Source organism: Lampetra fluviatilis, chromosome 67, assembly GCF_964198595.1.
Source record: "Lampetra fluviatilis chromosome 67, kcLamFluv1.1, whole genome shotgun sequence".
Lineage (NCBI taxonomy): Eukaryota > Metazoa > Chordata > Hyperoartia > Petromyzontiformes > Petromyzontidae > Lampetra > Lampetra fluviatilis.
Window position 1 is genome coordinate 5,257,538 of NC_136341.1, and position 21,872 is coordinate 5,279,409.

At 48.5% G+C, this 21,872-nt stretch overlaps 1 protein-coding gene across 1 annotated transcript in view; it reads left to right on the top strand.

Annotated features, from left to right (window-relative positions):
- Positions 1-21,872, top strand: part of LOC144952412 (uncharacterized) — a gene marked incomplete at its 5' end in the record, with an annotated part of 85,289 nt that overhangs the window by 37,621 nt on the left and 25,796 nt on the right. Inside the window, 8 exons of the mRNA XM_078882807.1 lie at positions 3,752-3,901; positions 5,118-5,216; positions 6,243-6,332; positions 7,858-7,997; positions 14,652-14,775; positions 17,186-17,266; positions 18,683-18,781; positions 20,159-20,209. Of these exons, the coding sequence (XP_078738933.1) occupies positions 3,752-3,901; positions 5,118-5,216; positions 6,243-6,332; positions 7,858-7,997; positions 14,652-14,775; positions 17,186-17,266; positions 18,683-18,781; positions 20,159-20,209 (834 nt within the window). The remainder of the gene's footprint in view (positions 1-3,751; positions 3,902-5,117; positions 5,217-6,242; positions 6,333-7,857; positions 7,998-14,651; positions 14,776-17,185; positions 17,267-18,682; positions 18,782-20,158; positions 20,210-21,872) is intronic.

Here is a 21,872-nt window from a genome sequence, read left to right on the forward strand (position 1 = left end):
GCTTTATCCGCCCGGCGCTCCGCTCGTTGTTGTGAGCTTTGATTTTGCCCCGTGGGAATTTGGCATCGACAAAAATAAATTGGGGCAGCAAATTTGGTGTTGGCACCACGACGCCGTGCAGGGTCGCCGGGATCCACTGTGGTTGGGTAGGTTGGGTGAGTGGGTGGGTGGGTGAGTGATTGGGTGGGTGAGCGAGTGGGTGGGTGGGCGAGTGATTGGGTGGGTGAGCGGTTGGGTGGGTGAGTGGGTGGGTGGGTGAGCAATTGGGTGGGTGGGTGAGTGATTGGGTGGGTGAGCGAGTGGGTGGGTGGGCGAGTGATTGGGTGGGTGAGCGGTTGGGTGGGTGAGTGGGTGGGTGGGTGAGCAATTGGGTGGGTGGGTGAGTGATTGGGTGGGTGAGCGAGTGGGTGGGTGGGCGAGTGATTGGGTGGGTGAGCGGTTCGGTGGGTGAGTGGGTGGGTGGGTGAGCAATTGGGTGGGTGGGTGAGTGGGTGGGCGAGTGGGTGGGCGAGTGGGTGGGTGAACAATTGGGTGGATGAGCGGTTGGGTGGGTGAGTGAGTGGGTGGGTGAGCGATTGGGTGGGTGGGTGAGTGGGTGGGCGAGTGGGTGGGTGAACAATTGAGTGGGTAAGCGGTTGGGTGGGTGAGTGAGTGGGTGGGTGAGCGAGTGGGTGGGTGGGTGAGCGGTTGGGTGGGTGAGCGGTTGGGTGGGTGAGCGAGTGGGTGGGCGAGTGAGTGGGTGGGTGGGTGAGCGAGTGGGTGGGTGGGTGAGCGAGTGGGTGGGTGAGCGATTGGGTGGGTGAGCGGTTGGGTGGGTGAGCGGTTGGGTGGGTGAGCGAGTGGGTGGGCGAGTGAGTGGGTGGGTGGGTGAGCGAGTGGGTGGGTGGGTGAGCGAGTGGGTGGGTGGGTGAGCGGTTGGGTGGGTGGGCGAGTGAGTGGGTGAGCGAGTGGGTGGGTGGGCGAGCGGTTGGGTGGGTGAGCGAGCGGTTGGGTGGGTGAGCAAGCGGTTGGGTAAGGGAGTGAGTGGATGGGTGGGCGAGTGGGTGGGTGGATGAGTGAGTGAATGAGTAAATGGGTGAGAGGGTGAGTGGGTGAGTGAGTGGGTGGGTGGGCGAGTGGGTGGGTGGATGAGTGAATGAATGAATAAATGGGTGAGAGGGTGAGTGGGTGAGTGAGTGGGTGGGTGGGCGAGTGGGTGGGTGGATGAGTGAATGAATGAATAAATGGGTGAGAGGGTGAGTGGGTGAGTGAGTGGGTGGGTGGGCGAGTGGGTGGGTGGATGAGTGAATGAATGAATAAATGGGTGAGAGGGTGAGTGGGTGAGTGAGTGGGTGGGTGGGCGAGTGGGTGGGTGGATGAGTGAATGAATGAATAAATGGGTGAGAGGGTGAGTGGGTGAGTGAGTGGGTGGGTGGGCGAGTGGGTGGGTGGATGAGTGAATGAATGAATAAATGGGTGAGAGGGTGAGTGGGTGAGTGAGTGGGTGGGTGGGCGAGTGGGTGGGTGGATGAGTGAATGAATGAGTAAATGGGTGAGAGGGTGAGTGGGTGAGTGAGTGGGTGGGTGGGCGAGTGGGTGGGTGGATGAGTGAATGAATGAGTAAATGGGTGAGAGGGTGAGTGGGTGAGTGAGTGGGTGGGTGGGCGAGTGGGTGGGTGGATGAGTGAATGAATGAATAAATGGGTGAGAGGGTGAGTGGGTGAGTGAGTGGGTGGGTGGGCGAGTGGGTGGGTGGATGAGTGAATGAATTAGTAAATGGGTGAGAGGGTGAGTGGGTGAGTGAGTGGGTGGGTGGGCGAGTGGGTGGGTGGATGAGTGAATGAATTAGTAAATGGGTGAGAGGGTGAGTGGGTGAGTGAGTGGGTGGGTGGGCGAGTGGGTGGGTGGATGAGTGAATGAATGAGTAAATGGGTGAGAGGGTGAGTGGGTGAGTGAGTGGGTGGGTGGGCGAGTGGGTGGGTGGATGAGTGAATGAATGAATAAATGGGTGAGAGGGTGAGTGGGTGAGTGAGTGGGTGGGTGGGCGAGTGGGTGGGTGGATGAGTGAATGAATTAGTAAATGGGTGAGAGGGTGAGTGGGTGAGTGAGTTAAGTGTCGAATTGATTTTGATAGCTGCCACTGGGGGTGCCCTACGCTAGACCACACAGCAGCAAGAGTGTGGCTCAATCCAAACTCTGGCAGAATCCAGATCCTGGTCTCAATCCCAACTCTGGCTGAATCCAGATACTGGCAGAATCGAAACTCTGGCAGAATCCAGATCCTAGATAAATCCAGATCCTGGCTGAATCCAGATCCTAGATAAATCCAGATCCTGGCTGAATCCAAACTCTGGTTAAATCCAAACTCTGGCAGAATCCAGATCCTGGCTAAATCCAGATCCCGACTGAATCCAAACTCTGGCTAAATCCAAACTCTGGCAGAATCCAGATCCTGGCTGAATCCAAACTCTGAACGAATCCAAGCTCTGGAAGAATCCAGATTCCAGCTGAATCCAGATCCTGGCAGAATTCAAACTCTGGTAGAATCCAGATCCTGGCTAAATCCAGATCCTGACTGAATCCAAACTCTGGCTAAATCCAAACTCTGGTAGAATCGAGATTCTGGCTAAATCCAGATCCTAGCTGAATTCAAACTCTGGCAGAATCCAGATCCTGGCTGAATCCAAACTTTGGTAAAATCCAGATCCTGACTAAATCTAGATCCTGACTGAATCCAAACTCTGGCAGATTCCAGATCCTGGCGAAATCCAAACTCTCGCTAAATCCAAACTCTGGCAAAATCTAGATCCTAGCTTAATCCAAACTCTGGCAGAATCCAGATCCTGGTTCAATCCAAACTCTGGCAGAATCCAGATCCTGGCTAAATCTAGATCCTGGCTGAATCCAACCTCTGGTGGAATCTAGATCCTGGCTAAATCCAAACTCTGGCAGAATCCCAGATTCCGGCTGAATCCAGATCCTGACTGAATCCAAACTCTGGCAGATTCCAGATCCTGGCTGAATTCAAACTCTGGCAGAATCCAGATCCTGGCTGAATCCAAACTCTGGCAGAATCCAGATCTTGACTAAATCTAGATCCTGACTGAATCCTAAACTCTGGCAGAATCCAGATCCTGGCGAAATCCAAACTCTCTCGCTAAAATCCAAACTCTGGAAAAATCTAGATCCTAGCTTAATCCAAACTCTGGCAGAATCCAGATCCTGGTTCAATCCAAACTCTGGCAGAATCCAGATCCTGGCTAAATCTAGATCCTGGCTGAATCAACCTCTGGTGGAATCTAGATCCTGGCTAAATCCAAACTCTGGCAGAAATCCAGATTCCGGCTGAATCCAGATCCTGACTGAATCCAAACTCTGGCAGATTCCAGATCCTGGCTGAATTCAAACTCTGGCAGAATCCAGATACTGGCTGAATCCAAACTCTGGCAGAATCCAGATCCCTGACTAAATCTAGATCCTGACTGAATCCAAACTCTGGCAGATTCCAGATCCTGGCTGAATCCAAAACTCTGGGCAGAATCCAGATCCTGACTAAATCTAGATCCTGACTGAATCCAAACTCTGGCAGATTCCAGATCCTGGCTGCTAATCCAAACTCTGGCAAAATCCAGATTCCGGCTGAATCCAGATCCTGACTGAATCCAAACTCTGGCAGATTCCAGATCCTGGCTGAATCCAAACTCTGGCAGAATCCAGATCCCGGGCAACAATGATTGTAATCAGTCACTCGTCTGCCTCTCCTTCCGCGCAGGATTTGACGGGCGCCAGGGGGGTCCCGGGGACCCTCTGGTTACGACGGGGGACCCGGAGAGAAAGGGGACCGTGGGTACCCCGGCCAACCCGGGGTCAGGCCCAACACTCACTGACCTCAGGGGACCCAAGGGCGACAGAGGGTCTCCAGGTGCTCACCCCTCACGCTCACCCCTCACGCACGCTCACCCACACACAGCTCACCCACTCACGCTCACCCACACACGCTCACCCCTCACGCACGCTCACCCCTCATGCTCACCCAACACACGCACGCTCACCCCTCACGCTCACCCCTCCACGCTCACACCTCACGCACGCTCACCCCTCACGCTCGCCCACCCACGCAATGCTCACCCCTCACGCTCACCCACACACGCTCACCCCTCACGACACGCTCACCCCTCATGCTGACCCACACACGCACGCTCACCCCTCACGTCACCCTCACGCTCACACCTCCCGCACGCTCACCCCTCACGCTCACCCCTCACGCTCACCCTCACGCACGCTCACCCCTCACGCTCACACACCCGTGTCACTCACACGCTCACCACTCACGCTCACCCAACCCCTCTCACCCACCACTCTCGCTCACCCTCCACGCACTACCTCACGCTCACCCTCACGCCACGCCTCACCCCCCCTCACGCTCGCCTCCACCCACGCACTCGTCACCACCTCCAACGCTCACCCACACACGCTCACCCTCACGCACGCTCACCCCTCATGCTGACCTCACACGCACGCTCACACCCTACGCTCACCCTCACGCTCACCCCTCACGCACGCTCACCCCTCCACGCTCACCCCTCACGCTCACCCCTCACGCACGCTCACCCCTCACGCTCCACCACCCCGTCACTCCTCACGCTCACCCCCTCACGCTCACCCACACACGCTCACCCACACTCGCTCACCCTCACGCTCACTCCTCACAGCCACCCACCCAGCACGCTCACATACACCCACGCTCACCCCACCCACGCCCACACCACACCCACACACACACCCACACACACACCACACACACACCCACACACACACACACACACCCACACACACACCCACACACACACCCACACACCCACACACCCACACACACACACCCACACACAACACACACCCACACACCCACACACACACCCACACACACACCCACACACACACCCACACACACACCCACACACACACCCACACACACACCCACACACACACCCACACACACACCCACACTCACCCACCCCCACCCCCCCTCGTGTGCCACAGTGCCGGCAGCCTTCATAGGTGCAGCTGCTCACTAACAGCACTTGCCCCAGCAGTCTGTTGAGGCTACACGGGGGACCTTTGTCTTTGTACCCCTCTAGGACGGGATGGGGGCCCAGGTCCCCCAGGATTTTCGGGGTCCCCTGGCAACCCCGGACCCCCAGGGTCTGACGGACTCCCCGGACCGTCAGGACCCCCAGGTAAGGTCCCCTTTGCACCTGTGTGTACCTGTGTGTACCTGTGTGTGTGTACCTGTGTGTACCTGTGTGTGTGTGTGTACCTGTGTGTACCTGTGTGTACCTGTGTGTACCTGTGTGTGTGTACCTGTGTGTGTGTGTACATGTGTGTACCTGTGTGTGTGTGTACCTGTGTGTGTGTGTGTACCTGTGTGTGTGTGTGTACCTGTGTGTGTGTGTGTGTACCTGTGTGTGTGTGTGTACACCTGTGTGTGTGTACCTGTGTGTGTGTGTACCTGTGTGTGTGTGTGTGTGTACCTGTGTGTGTGTGTGTGTACCTGTGTGTGTGTGTGTGTACCTGTGTGTGTGTGTGTACCTGTGTGTGTGTGTGTACCTGTGTGTACCTGTGTGTGTGTGTGTGTACCTGTGTACCTGTGTGTACCTGTGTGTGTGTGTGTGTGTACCTGTGTGTGTCTGTACCTGTGTGTGCACCTGTGTGTGTGTGTGTGTGTACCTGTGTACCTGTGTGTACCTGTGTGTGTGTGTGTACCTGTGTGCGTAACTGTGTGTACCTGTGTGTGTGTACCTGTGTATGTACACGTGTGTGTGTGTGTACGTGTGTGTGTGTGTACACGTGTGTGTGTGTGTACCTGTATGTGTGTGTACCTGTGTGTATGTACCTGTGTGTGTACACGTGTGTGTGTGTGTGTGTACGTGTGTGTGTGTGTACACGTGTGTGTGTGTGTACCTGTATGTGTGTGTACCTGTGTGTGTGTGTACACGTGTGTGTGTGTACCTGTGTGTGTACCTGTGTGTGTGTGTACACGTGTGTGTGTGTGCCTGTGTGTGTACCTGTGTGTGTGTGTACACGTGTGTGTGTGTGTACGTGTGTGTGTGTACACGTGTGTGTGTGTGTGTACACGTGTGTGTGTGTGTACGTGTGTGTGTGTACACGTGTGTGTGTGTGTACACGTGTGTGTGTGTGTGTACCTGTGTGTGTGTGTACACGTGTGTGTGTACACGTGTGTGTGTGTGTGTACGTGTGTGCAGGTGGGAAGGGTGAGAGGGGGTTCCCTGGTCAGCCTGGGAGCCCTGGGAACTCTGGAGAGAAGGGGGATGCGGGAGGGCTGGGAATACCAGGTAGAGTACTTACACTAACACACACTTACACACACTCACACACACTCACACACACTCACACACACTCACACACACTCACACACACTTACACACACAGACACGTGTACACACACAGACACGTGTACACACTCACACACTTACACACACACTTACACACACACTTACACACACACTTACACACACACTTACACACACTTCCACACTTACACACACTTACACACACTTACACACACTTACACACACACACGTGTACACACACAGACACGTGTACACACACAGACACGTGTACACACACAGACACGTGTACACACACACACACGTGTACACACACACACACATACACACACTTACACACACACACACACACTTACACACACAGACACTTACACACACAGACACGTGTACACACACAGACACGTGTACACACACACACACACTTACACAAACACACATACACATACACACATACACACACTTACACACACACACTTACACACACAGACACGTGTACACACACAGACACGTGTACACACACACACACTTACACACACACATACACACACATACACACACTTACACACACACACACAGACACGTGTACACACACAGATACGTGTACACACACACACACACATACACACACACTTACACACACACTTACACTTACACACACACTTACACACACACTTACACACACAGACACGTGTACACACACAGACACGTGTACACACACAGACACGTGTACACACACACACATACACATACACACACATACACACATACACACATTTACACACACACACACACTTACACACACACAGACACGTGTACACACACAGACACGTGTACACACACACATACACACACACTTACACACACACTTACACACACACACATACACACACATACACACACGCACTTACACACACACAGACACGTGTACACACACAGACACGTGTACACACACAGACACGTGTACACACACACACATGCAACAACAACCGCCATTCGCCACTAAGTGGCGGTGACGTCACCACGACGCTTGTGCCAGGCCAAGTGCACCTTGAGGCTACCACGTGAAGTGTCGAACGCCCGCTGGCAGGAGGTCACGGGGCAGACCCAGCAGGTGCCACGGGTCGACTCATTTGAGGCTGAGTCGACCTAGGGGAGGCCCGGGACCGGTTCAGATAATCGTCACTGGTGTTGGCAGTGAGCGGGAATCGAACCCGTGTCGCCAGGTTCATAGCGCAGCGCTAACCACTACACCACCGCTCCCCACGCTACTAACAGCACTTGCCCCAGCAGTCTGTAGAGGCTACACGGGGGACCTTTGTCTGTGTCTACCTTCATAGGTGCTGCTACTACTCGCTACTAACAGCACTTGCCCCAGCAGTCTGTTGAGGCTACACGGGGGACCTTTGTCTGTGTGTCAACCTTCATAGGTGCTGCTACTAACAGCACTTGCCCCATACACTCTGTTGAGGCTACACGGTGGACCTTTGTCTCTGTGCGCGCGTGCGTGCAGGACCCCCTGGCAGCAACGGTGTGCCTGGGGCTGGGGGGTCTCCGGGGTCTCCAGGGGTCCCCGGCTTTCCGGGGTCCAAGGGGGACAAAGGGGAGGCGTCACAGCCCGGACTCGGATTTCCAGGACGGGCCGGAGAGAAGGTGACCAGCAACATCGCAGCGCCACCCGTGGGATATGCAATGCTGAATGAGTGTCATACTTTCGATTGAAAGCTTCTTTCGTGACTGCAGGGATTCATCTTCTTGGTTCTTTCGGTAAAGTGACGTAGAAGGGAAATAATAAAATAATAAAAATAAAACATAATAAAACAAACAATAAAATAAAAATCCGAAACGTCGTGATTTTTGTTTTAATTTATTTGTTTTAATTTTGATGTTTTGCCAAAGTGACTTTATCGAAAAAACCTAAGAATACTCTTAGCGGTGTTTTTTTTCTCGGTAAAGTCACCGTGGCTAAAAATAAGAATAAATAATAAAATAATATAAATAACAATATAAATAACATTATTTTGCTTATATCATTATTTATATAATTTCTATAATAATAGCAATTAAATTAGTTTATTTCTATTTTTATATCTATTATTTCTATAATAATAGAAATTTAATAATAAAACATAATAAAACAAACAATTGTTTTATTATGTTTTATTTGTATTATTTGACTACTTCCCTTCTACGTGACTTTACCGAAAGAACCAAGAAGATGAATCCCTGCAGTCACGAAAGAAGCTTTCAATCGAAATTTGATGATGTTTTATTTGTATTATTTAATAATTTTGATCATTTTACAATGTAGCACTAACATTATTTTATTATTTATTATTTCATTTCTCTTATTTTTTTTATCATGTTGCATTTTTATTATTTGACTACTTCCCTTCCACGTGACTTTACCGAAAGAACCAAGAAGATGAATCCCTGCAGTCACGAAAGAAGCTTTCAATCGAAATTTTATGATGTTTTATTTGTATTATTTAATAATTTTGATTATTTTACAATGTAGCACTAACATTATTTTATTATTTATTATTTCATTTCTCTCATTTTTTTTATCATGTTGCATTTTTATTATTTGACTACTTCCCTTCTACGTGACTTTACCGAAAGAACCAAGAAGAGGAGTGTCATACTGTTAGCGGGGGGGGGGGGGGGGGGTTCGGTGAAGTCACCGAAGGTAAAAATGGAAAATAAATAATAGAAATAATAAATAAAATAATTTTATTTGTATTATTATAGAAAATAATATAAATAATGATAGAACTAAAATGATTTTATTTGTATTATTATAGAAAATAATATAAATAATGATAGAACTAAAATGATTTTATTTGTATTATTATGGAAATAATATAAATAATGATAGAACTAAAATGATTTTATTTGTATTATTATAGAAAATAATATAAATAATGATAGAACTAAGATGATTTTATTTGTATTATTATAGAAAATAATATAAATAATGATAGAACTAAAATGATTTTATTTGTATTATTATAGAAAATAATATAAATAATGATAGAACTAAAATGATTTTATTTGTATTATTATAGAAAATAATATAAATAATGATAGAACTAAAATGATTTTATTTGTATTATTATAGAAAATAATATAAATAATGATAGAACTAAAATGATTTTATTTGTATTATTATAGAAAATAATATAAATAATGATAGAACTAAAATGATTGTATTTGTATTATTATAGAAAATAATATAAATAATGATAGAACTAAAATGATTTTATTTGTATTATTATAGAAAATAATATAAATAATGATAGAACTAAAATGATTTTATTTGTATTATTATAGAAAATAATATAAATAATGATAGAACTAAAATGATTTTATTTGTATTATTATAGAAAATAATATAAATAATGATAGAACTAAAATGATTTTATTTGTATTATTATAGAAAATAATATAAATAATGATAGAACTAAAATGATTTTATTTGTATTATTATAGAAAATAATATAAATAATGATAGAACTAAAATGATTGTATTTGTATTATTATAGAAAATAATATAAATAATGATAGAACTAAAATGATTTTATTTGTATTATTATAGAAAATAATATAAATAATGATAGAACTAAAATGATTTTATTTGTATTATTATAGAAAATAATATAAATAATGATAGAACTAAAATGATTTTATTTGTATTATTATAGAAAATAATATAAATAATGATAGAACTAAAATGATTTTATTTGTATTATTATAGAAAATAATATAAATAATGATAGAACTAAAATGATTTTATTTGTATTATTATAGAAAATAATATAAATAATGATAGAACTAAAATGATTTTATTTGTATTATTATAGAAAATAATATAAATAATGATAGAACTAAAATGATTGTATTTGTATTATTATAGAAAATAATATAAATAATGATAGAACTAAAATGATTTTATTTATATTATTATGGAAATAATAGCAATAAAAATAGAAATAAACTAATTTAATTTCTATTATTATAGAAATAATAGAAATAAAGTAATTTAATTTATATTATTATAGAAATTATGGAAATGAAAATAAACTAATTAAATTTCTATTATTATAGAAATGATAGATATAAAAAATAGAAATAAACTAATTTAATTGCTATTATTATAGAAATTATATAAATAATGATATAAGCAAAATAATGTTATTTATATTGTTATTTATATTATTTTATTATTTATTCTTATTTTTACCTACGGTGACTTTACCGAGAAAAAAAACACCGCTAAGAGTATTCTTAGGTTTTTTCGGTAAAGTCACGTAGGTAAAACATCAAAATTAAAACAAAATAAAATAAAACAAAAATCACGACGTTTCGGATTTTTATTTTATTTTATTTTTATTAATTTTGATGTTTTTTTCCTACGTGACTTTACCGAAAAAACCTAAGAGTAGGAATCCTTGCAGTCACGAAAGCTTCAAATCTAGAATTACCCGCTAAGAGTAGGAATCCTTGCAGTCACGAAAGCTTCAAATCTAGAATTACCCGCTAAGAGTAGGAATCCTTGCAGTCACGAAAGCTTCAAATCTAGAATTACCCGCTAAGAGTAGGAATCCTTGCAGTCACGAAAGCTTCAAATCTAGAATTACCCGCTAAGAGTAGGAATCCTTGCAGTCACGAAAGCTTCAAATCTAGAATTACCCGCTAAGAGTAGGAATCCTTGCAGTCACGGAAGCTTCAAATCTTGAATTACCCGCTAAGAGTAGGAATCCTTGCAGTCACGAAAGCTTCACATCTAGAATTACCCGCTAAGAGTATGAATCCTTGCAGTCACGAAAGCTTCACATCTAGAATTACCCGCTAAGAGTAGGAATCCTTGCAGTCACGGAAGCTTCAAATCTTGAATTACCCGCTAAGAGTAGGAATCCTTGCAGTCACGAAAGCTTCACATCTAGAATTACCCGCTAAGAGTAGGAATCCTTGCAGTCACGGAAGCTTCAAATCTTGAATTACCCGCTAAGAGTAGGAATCCTTGCAGTCACGAAAGCTTCACATCTAGAATTACCCGCTAAGAGTAGGAATCCTTGCAGTCACGAAAGCTTCAAATCTAGAATTACCCGCTAAGAGTAGGAATCCTTGCAGTCACGAAAGCTTCAAATCTTGAATTACCCGCTAAGAGTATGAATCCTTGCAGTCACGAAAGCTTCAAATCTTGAATTACCCGCTAAGAGTAGGAATCCTTGCAGTCACGAAAGCTTCAAATCTAGAATTACCCGCTAAGAGTAGGAATCCTTGCAGTCACGAAAGCTTCAAATCTAGAATTACCCGCTAAGAGTAGGAATCCTTGCAGTCACGAAAGCTTCAAATCTAGAATTACCCGCTAAGAGTATGAATCCTTGCAGTCACGAAAGCTTCAAATCTAGAATTACCCGCTAAGAGTAGGAATCCTTGCAGTCACGAAAGCTTCAAATCTAGAATTACCCGCTAAGAGTAGGAATCCTTGCAGTCACGAAAGCTTCAAATCTAGAATTACCCGCTAAGAGTAGGAATCCTTGCAGTCACGAAAGCTTCAAATCTAGAATTACCCGCTAAGAGTAGGAATCCTTGCAGTCACGAAAGCTTCAAATCTAGAATTACCCGCTAAGAGTATGAATCCTTGCAGTCACGAAAGCTTCAAATCTAGAATTACCCGCTAAGAGTAGGAATCCTTGCAGTCACGAAAGCTTCAAATCTAGAATTACCCGCTAAGAGTAGGAATCCTTGCAGTCACGAAAGCTTCAAATCTAGAATTACCCGCTAAGAGTATGAATCCTTGCAGTCACGAAAGCTTCAAATCTAGAATTACCCGCTAAGAGTATGAATCCTTGCAGTCACGAAAGCTTCAAATCTAGAATTACCCGCTAAGAGTAGGAATCCTTGCAGTCACGAAAGCTTCAAATCTAGAATTACCCGCTAAGAGTATGAATCCTTGCAGTCACGAAAGCTTCAAATCTAGAATTACCCGCTAAGAGTATGAATCCTTGCAGTCACGAAAGCTTCAAATCTAGAATTACCCGCTAAGAGTAGGAATCCTTGCAGTCACGAAAGCTTCAAATCTAGAATTACCCGCTAAGAATATGAATCCTTGCAGTCACGAAAGCTTCAAATCTAGAATTACCCGCTAAGAGTAGGAATCCTTGCAGTCACGAAAGCTTCACATCTAGAATTACCCGCTAAGAGTAGGAATCCTTGCAGTCACGAAAGCTTCAAATCTAGAATTACCCGCTAAGAGTATGAATCCTTGCAGTCACGAAAGCTTCAAATCTAGAATTACCCGCTAAGAATATGAATCCTTGCAGTCACGAAAGCTTCAAATCTAGAATTACCCGCTAAGAGTATGAATCCTTGCAGTCACGAAAGCTTCAAATCTAGAATTACCCGCTAAGAATATGAATCCTTGCAGTCACGAAAGCTTCAAATCTTGAATTACCCGCTAAGAATATGAATCCTTGCAGTCACGAAAGCTTCAAATCTAGAATTACCCGCTAAGAGTAGGAATCCTTGCAGTCACGAAAGCTTCAAATCTAGAATTACCCGCTAAGAATATGAATCCTTGCAGTCACGAAAGCTTCAAATCTAGAATTACCCGCTAAGAGTAGGAATCCTTGCAGTCACGAAAGCTTCAAATCTAGAATTACCCGCTAAGAGTATGAATCCTTGCAGTCACGAAAGCTTCAAATCTAGAATTACCCGCTAAGAATATGAATCCTTGCAGTCACGAAAGCTTCAAATCTTGAATTACCCGCTAAGAATATGAATCCTTGCAGTCACGAAAGCTTCAAATCTAGAATTACCCGCTAAGAGTAGGAATCCTTGCAGTCACGAAAGCTTCAAATCTAGAATTACCCGCTAAGAATATGAATCCTTGCAGTCACGAAAGCTTCAAATCTAGAATTACCCGCTAAGAGTAGGAATCCTTGCAGTCACGAAAGCTTCAAATCTAGAATTACCCGCTAAGAGTATGAATCCTTGCAGTCACGAAAGCTTCAAATCTAGAATTACCCGCTAAGAGTAGGAATCCTTGCAGTCACGAAAGCTTCAAATCTAGAATTACCCGCTAAGAGTAGGAATCCTTGCAGTCACGAAAGCTTCAAATCTAGAATTACCCGCTAAGAGTAGGAATCCTTGCAGTCACGAAAGCTTCAAATCTAGAATTACCCGCTAAGAGTAGGAATCCTTGCAGTCACGAAAGCTTCAAATCTAGAATTACCCGCTAAGAGTATGAATCCTTGCAGTCACGAAAGCTTCAAATCTAGAATTACCCGCTAAGAGTATGAATCCTTGCAGTCACGAAAGCTTCAAATCTAGAATTACCCGCTAAGAGTAGGAATCCTTGCAGTCACGAAAGCTTCAAATCTAGAATTACCCGCTAAGAATATGAATCCTTGCAGTCACGAAAGCTTCAAATCTAGAATTACCCGCTAAGAGTAGGAATCCTTGCAGTCACGAAAGCTTCAAATCTAGAATTACCCGCTAAGAGTATGAATCCTTGCAGTCACGAAAGCTTCAAATCTAGAATTACCCGCTAAGAGTAGGAATCCTTGCAGTCACGAAAGCTTCAAATCTAGAATTACCCGCTAAGAGTAGGAATCCTTGCAGTCACGAAAGCTTCACATCTAGAATTACCCGCTAAGAGTATGAATCCTTGCAGTCACGAAAGCTTCAAATCTAGAACGGATGAGTCTCGTCAATGTTCATGGTGATGATGTTGATGATGTCTCTCGCCCCGTGTGTGTTTCTAATAACCCCCCCCCCCCCAACGTGTAGCACACAGACAAAGGTGCCCCAGGTAGTCTGCACAGACCGTGGGGGCAAGTGCTGTCATTGAGTGCTGCGTGAATGTGTGTGTGTGGGGGGTGGGGGGAGCGGTGGTGCAGCGGTTAGCGCTACGCTGCGCTACGAACCCGGCGACCCAGGTTCGATTCCTGCTCACGGCCAACACCGGTGACGATTATCTGAACCGGTCCTGCGCCTCCCCTAGGTCGACTCGGCCTCAATTGAGTAGCTGGTGTAGCGGTCGTGTAGTGAACATCGCCACTGGGGAGACAAAGGCGGCCGGGCGTGGTGCTGGCCACCCACCCCCTCGTGTGCCACAGTGCCGGTAGCCTTCATAGGTACTGCTCGATAACAGCACTTGCCCCTACAGTCTGTTGAGGCTACACGGGGGATCTTTGTCTGTGTCTACCTTCATAGGTGCTGCTACTACTCGCTACTAACAGCACTTGCCCCTACAGTCTGTCGAGGCTAAACGGGGGATCTTTGTCTTTGTGTGTACAGGGCGACCCAGGATTCCCAGGGTCACCAGGGACCGGAACTCGGGGGTCACCGGGGTCACCGGGTCAGCCGGGGTCACCGGGATTCACCGGCGCCAAGGGGGAGAGGGGGTCAGATGGACGGCCAGGTACACACAACACGTGTACACACACACAGGGACACACACACACACAGGTACACACAACACGTGTACACACACACAGGGACACACACACACACAGGTACACACAGGTACACATACGTGTACACACACACACAGACACACACAGGTACACACAGACACACACAGGTATACACAACACGTGTACACACACACAGGGACACACACACACACAGGTACACACAGGTACACATACGTGTACACACACAGACACACACAGACACACACAGGTACACACAGACACACACGTACACACACACGTACACACACACACACAGGTACACACACACACACAAGTACACACACGTGTACACACACACGTACACACACACACAGGTACACACACGTGTACACACACACACACACGTACACACACACAGGTACACACACACACACAGGTACACACACACACAGGTACACACACACAGGTACACACACAGGTACACACACACACACACGTACACACACACAGGTACACACACACACACAGGTACACACACACACAGGTACACACACACAGGTACACACACAGGTACACACACACACACACAGGTACACACACACACAGGTACACACACACAGGTACACACACAGGTACACACACACACACAGGTAAACACACACACAGGTACACACACAGGTACACACACACAGGTAAACACAGGTACACACACACGTACACACACAGACATGTACAGTGAGGAAGAAAAAGTATTTGATCCCCTGCTGATGTTGCACGTTTGCCCACTGACGAAGAAATGATGAGTCTATCATTTTACTGGAAGGTTTATTTGAACAGTGAGAGACAGAACAACAACAACAACAACAACAACAAAATCCAGAAAAACGCATGTCAACAATTTTATAAATTGCGTGCTCACGTGACCCCCTCCCCGTGCTCACGTGACCCCCTCCCCGTGCTCACGTGACCCCCTCCACGTGCTCACGTGACCCCCTCCCCGTGCTCACGTGACCCCCCTCCCCGTGCTCACGTGACCCCCTCCCCGTGCTCACGTGACCCCCTCCCCGTGCTCACGTGACCCCCTCCCCGTGCTCACGTGACCCCCTCCCCGTGCTCACGTGACCCCCTCCCCGTGCTCACGTGACCCCCTCCCCGTGCTCACGTGACCCCCTCCCCGTGTTCACGTGACCCCCTCCCCGTGCTCACGTGACCCCCTCCCCGTGTTCACGTGACCCCCTCCCCGTGTTCACGTGACCCCCTCCCCGTGCTCACGTGACCCCCTCCCCGTGCTCACGTGACCCCCTCCCCGTGTTCACGTGACCCCCTCCCCGTGCTCACGTGACCTCCTCCCCGTGTTCACGTGACCCCCCTCCCCGTGCTCACGTGACCCCCTCCACGTGTTCACGTGACCCCCTCCCCGTGCTCACGTGACCCCCTCCCCGTGCTCACGTGACCCCCTCCCCGTGTTCACGTGACCCCCTCCCCGTGCTCACGTGACCTCCTCCCCGTGTTCACGTGACCCCCTCCCCGTGCTCACGTGACCCCCTCCACGTGTTCACGTGACCCCCTCCCCGTGCTCACGTGACCCCCTCCCCGTGCTCACGTGACCCCCTCCACGTGTTCACGTGACCCCCTCCCCGTGCTCACGTGACCCCCTCCCCGTGCTCACGTGACCCCCACGTCGCCACACCGAATGCGGTGTAAACGTTGTGGTGGTTGTTGTGGTGGTTGTTGTGGTGGTTGTAGCTACGGCGGTGGTGGTTGTTGTTGTGGTGGTTGTTGTGGTGGTTGTAGTTGCGGTGGTGGTGGTTGTAGAAGTTGCAGTTGTTGTGGCAGTGGTTGTGGTTGTAGTTGTGGGGGTTGTGGTAGTTGTCGTGGTTGTAGATGATGTTGTGGTGGTTGGTGTGGTGGTTGTTATGGTGGTTGTGGTGGTGGTTGTTGTTGTTGTGGTGGTGGTTGCTAACCTGTGTGTGTGTTTAGGGGGTTGTTGTGGTGGTTGTGGTGGTTGTAGTTGTGGTTGTTGTTGTTGTGGTGGTGGTTGTTGACCTGTGTGTGTGTGTTTAGGGGGTTGTTGTTGTGGTGGTTGTTGTGGTGGTTGTTGTTGTTGTGGTGGTTGTAGTTGTGGTTGTTGTTGTTGTGGTGGTGGTTGTTGACCTGTGTGTGTGTGTTTAGGGGGTTGTTGTGGTGGTTGTGGTGGTGGTTGTGGTGGTTGTTGTGGTGGTTGTGGTGGTTGTTGACCTGTGTGTTTAGGGGGTTGTTGTGGTGGTTGTGGTGGTTGTAGTGGTGGTGGTTGTTGTTGTTGTGGTGGTGGTTGTGGTGGTGGTTGTTGACCTGTGTGTGTGTGTTTAGGGGGTTGTTGTGGTGGTTGTGGTGGTGGTTGTTGTGATGGTTGTTGACCTGTGTGTGTGTGTGTAGGGGGCCCCGGGCCCTCAGGGCCCAAGGGTGCTCCGGGATTCCCTGGGGGCAACGGGCAACCAGGTAGCCCAGGGCTCACTGGTGAGTACCACTCAACACTCACCACCATCACTCACCAACACTCACCACCATCACTCACCACTCACCAACACCACTCACCAACACTCACCATGACTCACCACTCACCAACACTCACCACCATCACTCACCATTACTACTCAACACTCACCACCATCACTCACCAACACTCACCATGACTCACCACTCACCAACACCACTCACCACCATCACTCACCACTCAACACTCACCAACACTCACCAACATCACTCACCATCACTCACCATTACTACTCACCACTCACCACCATCACTCACCAACACTCACCATTCACCACCACTCACCACCATCACTCACCAACACTCACCAACACTCACCATGACTCACCACTCACCAACACCACTCACCACCACTCACCATTCACCACCACTCACCACTTACCAACACCATTCACTCACCACTCACCACCACTCACCATTCATCACCACTCACCACTCACCAACACCACTCACCATTCACTCACCATGACTCACCATTCATCACCACTCACCAACACCACCACTCACCATTCACCACCACTCACCACTCACCACCACCACTCACCACTCACCAACACCACTCACCACCACTCACCACTCACCAACACCACTCACCACCACTCACCATTCACCACCACTCACCACTCGCCAACACCACTCACCATTTACTCACCACCACTCACCATTCATCACCATTCATCACCACTCACCAACACCACCACTCACCATTCACCACCACTCACCACTCACCAACACCACTCACCGCCACTCACCACTCACCACCATCACTCACCAACACTCACCATGACTCACCACTCACCAACACCACTCACCACCACTCACCATTCACCACCACTCACCACTCACCATTCATCACCACTCACCAACACCACCACTCACCATTCACCACCACTCACCACCACCACTCACCACCACCACTCACCACTCACCAACACCACTCACCAACACCACTCACCACCACCACTCACCACTCACCAACACCACTCACCACCACCACTCACCATTACTCACCACCACCACTCACCACCACCACTCACCACCACTCACCATTCACCACCACTCACCACCACCACTCACCACCACCACTCACCACTCACCAACACCACTCACCAACACCACTCACCACCACCACTCACCACTCACCAACACCACTCACCACCACCACTCACCATTACTCACCACCACCACTCACCATCACCACTCACCACTGCTACTCACCACTGCCACTCACCATTACTCACCACCGCCTCTCACCAACACTTGCCCCAGCAGTCAGCGTGGGCTACACGGGTCACCTTTGTCTTTGTGACTGTGCGCTCGCTAACAGCACTTGCCCCAGCGGTCAGCGTGGGCTACACGGGTCACCTTTGTCTTTCCCAGGAGCTCCGGGTCAGCCGGGGTCACCCGGGTTTCCTGGAGGCAAGGGGGCTCAAGGTCGCGATGGAATCCCCGGTGCCCCCGGTAGCAAAGGGGACCCAGGTAACCCTCCTCCCCCCTCCACACACAACAACAACAACAACAACCACCGGGTACTCAGTTGAGGCTGAGTCGACCTAGGGGAGGCCCAAGACCGGTTGAGATAATCGTCACTGGGTGTTGGCAGCCGTGAGCGGGAGTCGAACCCGGGTCGCCAGGTTCATAGCGCAGCGTAGCGCTAACCGCTGCACCACCGCTCCCCACACACACACACAGACACGCACACACAGAGACACACACAGAGACATACACACACAGACACACACACAAAGACACACACACAGACACATACACACACGGAGACACACACACACACAACAACAACAACATTCGCCACTAAGTGGCGGTGACGTCACCACGACGCTCGTGCCAGGCTGGGTGCACGTTGAGGCCACGTGAAGTGATAATTGTTTTTTTACCCTTCTATCTGGCAACAAAACTGACACCTTTTTACAAGGAGTCATGTTTGCATAGACCACAATACCTGCAGCCATAATGCAAACAAAAAACATAACTCTGATAATGTATGCACTGTCCTTGAAGTGGATTGGTCCACACCCGAGACAGCTTTCCTTAGAGCCTAGTCTCACATGGTGTTGGACCAGATGGCGCCAAAAGGCGCACAAGTGAAGTGTCGAACGCCCGCTGGCAGGAGGTCACGGGGCAGACCCAGCAGGTGCCACGGGTCAACTGACTGAGATAAATGGCTGATGCACCACCTGTGCCCCCTACTGTGCCAACTTGCTGTGCTTTAGCCACCCGGCGCTCTGCTCGTTGTTGTGAGCGTCGCTCCTCCGCCCTCCGTTGTTGTTGGAGGGCGACTGCCTCCAACTGCCCAGTAGCGTCCTTCACGAGCCTTCTCCACTGAGGCCGATCTTGACACCGCTGGTACCAGTCATCGGCAAGTCCACTCAGCTCCACGTCCTCCTGTACCACATCACTCCATCTCTTCTCTAGCCCGTGCCGCGCCCGATTAGCCCCCTAGATCCGGCCGAACAAAAGCTGTTTAGGCATGCGGTGGCTGGGCATGCGGGCTACATGACCCAGCCAACGCAGCCTTGCCTGCCGGAGGAGCTCACCGATGGGACTTTGTCCAGATCTTTCAAGGATTTGTGAGCTCCTCACACAATCCAGACTGCAGGTTAAACCCAGGATGGATCGTAGGCATTCCAGCCTGAATGTTTCTAACCGGCGAAGATGCTCCATGAGGGGGGTCCACGTTTCGCAAGCGTAGAGAAGGGAGGGAATGACTGGCTGAGAAGACACCCTCGTGTGCCACAGCGCCGGTAGCCTTCATAGGTGCTGCTACTCGCTACTAACAGCACTTGCCCCAGCAGTCTGTTGAGGCTACACGGGGGACCTTTGTCTTGTCTCCGACAGGGCCCTACGGTGCCGGTCTGCCTGGGCTTCCTGGATCACCTGGATTCCAAGGTGAGGCCACAGGTCACGTGCACACACACACACATACACACTACACATACACACACACACATACACAAACTCACATACATACACACATACACACACACACATACACACACACATACACACTACACATACACACACTCACATACACAAACTCACATACATACACACATACACACACACACATACACACACACTATACACACTACACACACATACACACTACACATACACACACACATACACACATACACACACATACACACACACATACATACACACACACTATACACACTACACACACATACACACTACACATACACACACACATACACACACACACATACACACACACTACACATACACACACACATACACACACACATACACACACACATACACACACACACACTATACACACTATACACACATACACACTACACATACACACACACATACACACACATACACACACACATACACACTATACACACATACACACTACACATGCACACACACATACACACTACACACACATACATACTACACATACACACACACTACACACACACTACATACACACACACTACACACACACTACACATACACACACACATACACACACACACACATACACACATACACACACATACACACACACATACACACATACACACACACATACACACACACATACATACACACACACTATACACACTACACATACACACACACACATACACACATACATACACACACATACACACTACACATACACACACACATACACACACACACATACACACACACTACACACCACACACACTACACATACACACCACACACACTACACACCACACACATACACACACACTACACACACACTACATACACACACACTACACACACACTACATATACATACACACAACAACAACAACCGCCATTCGCCACCACGTGGCGGTGACGTCACCACGGCGCTTGTGCCAGGCTGGGTGCACGTTGAAGCCACGTAAAGTGTCGAACACCCGCTGGCAGGAGGCTACGGGACCCTGCAGGTGCCATGGGGTCGACCGACTGAGATGACCGGCCGATGCACCACCACCTGTGCCCCCTACTGTGCCAGGCTAGGTGCAGGAGGTCACGGGGACAAACCCAGCAGGTGCCATAGGTTGACCGACTGAGATGACTGGCCGATGCACCACTTGTGCCTCCTACTGTGCCAGGCTAGGTGCAGTAAGTCACGGGACAGAACCAGCAGGTGCCATAGGTTGACCGACTGAGATGACCGGCAGATGGACCACCTGTGCCAGACTAGGTGCAGGAGGTCACAGGACAGACCCAGCAGGTGCCATGAGGTTGACCGACTGAGATGACTGGCCGATGCACCACCTGTGCCAGGCTAGGTGCAGGAGGTCACAGGACAGACCCAGCAGGTGCCATGAGGTTGACCGACTGAGATGACTGGCCGATGCACCACCTGTGCCAGGCTAGGTGCAGGAGGTCACAGGACAGACCCAGCAGGTGCCATGAGGTTGACCGACTGAGATGACTGGCCGATGCACCACCTGTGCCAGGCTAGGTGCAGGAGGTCACAGGACAGACCCAGCAGGTGCCATGAGGTTGACCGACTGAGATGACTGGCCGATGCACCACCAGCTGTACCCCCC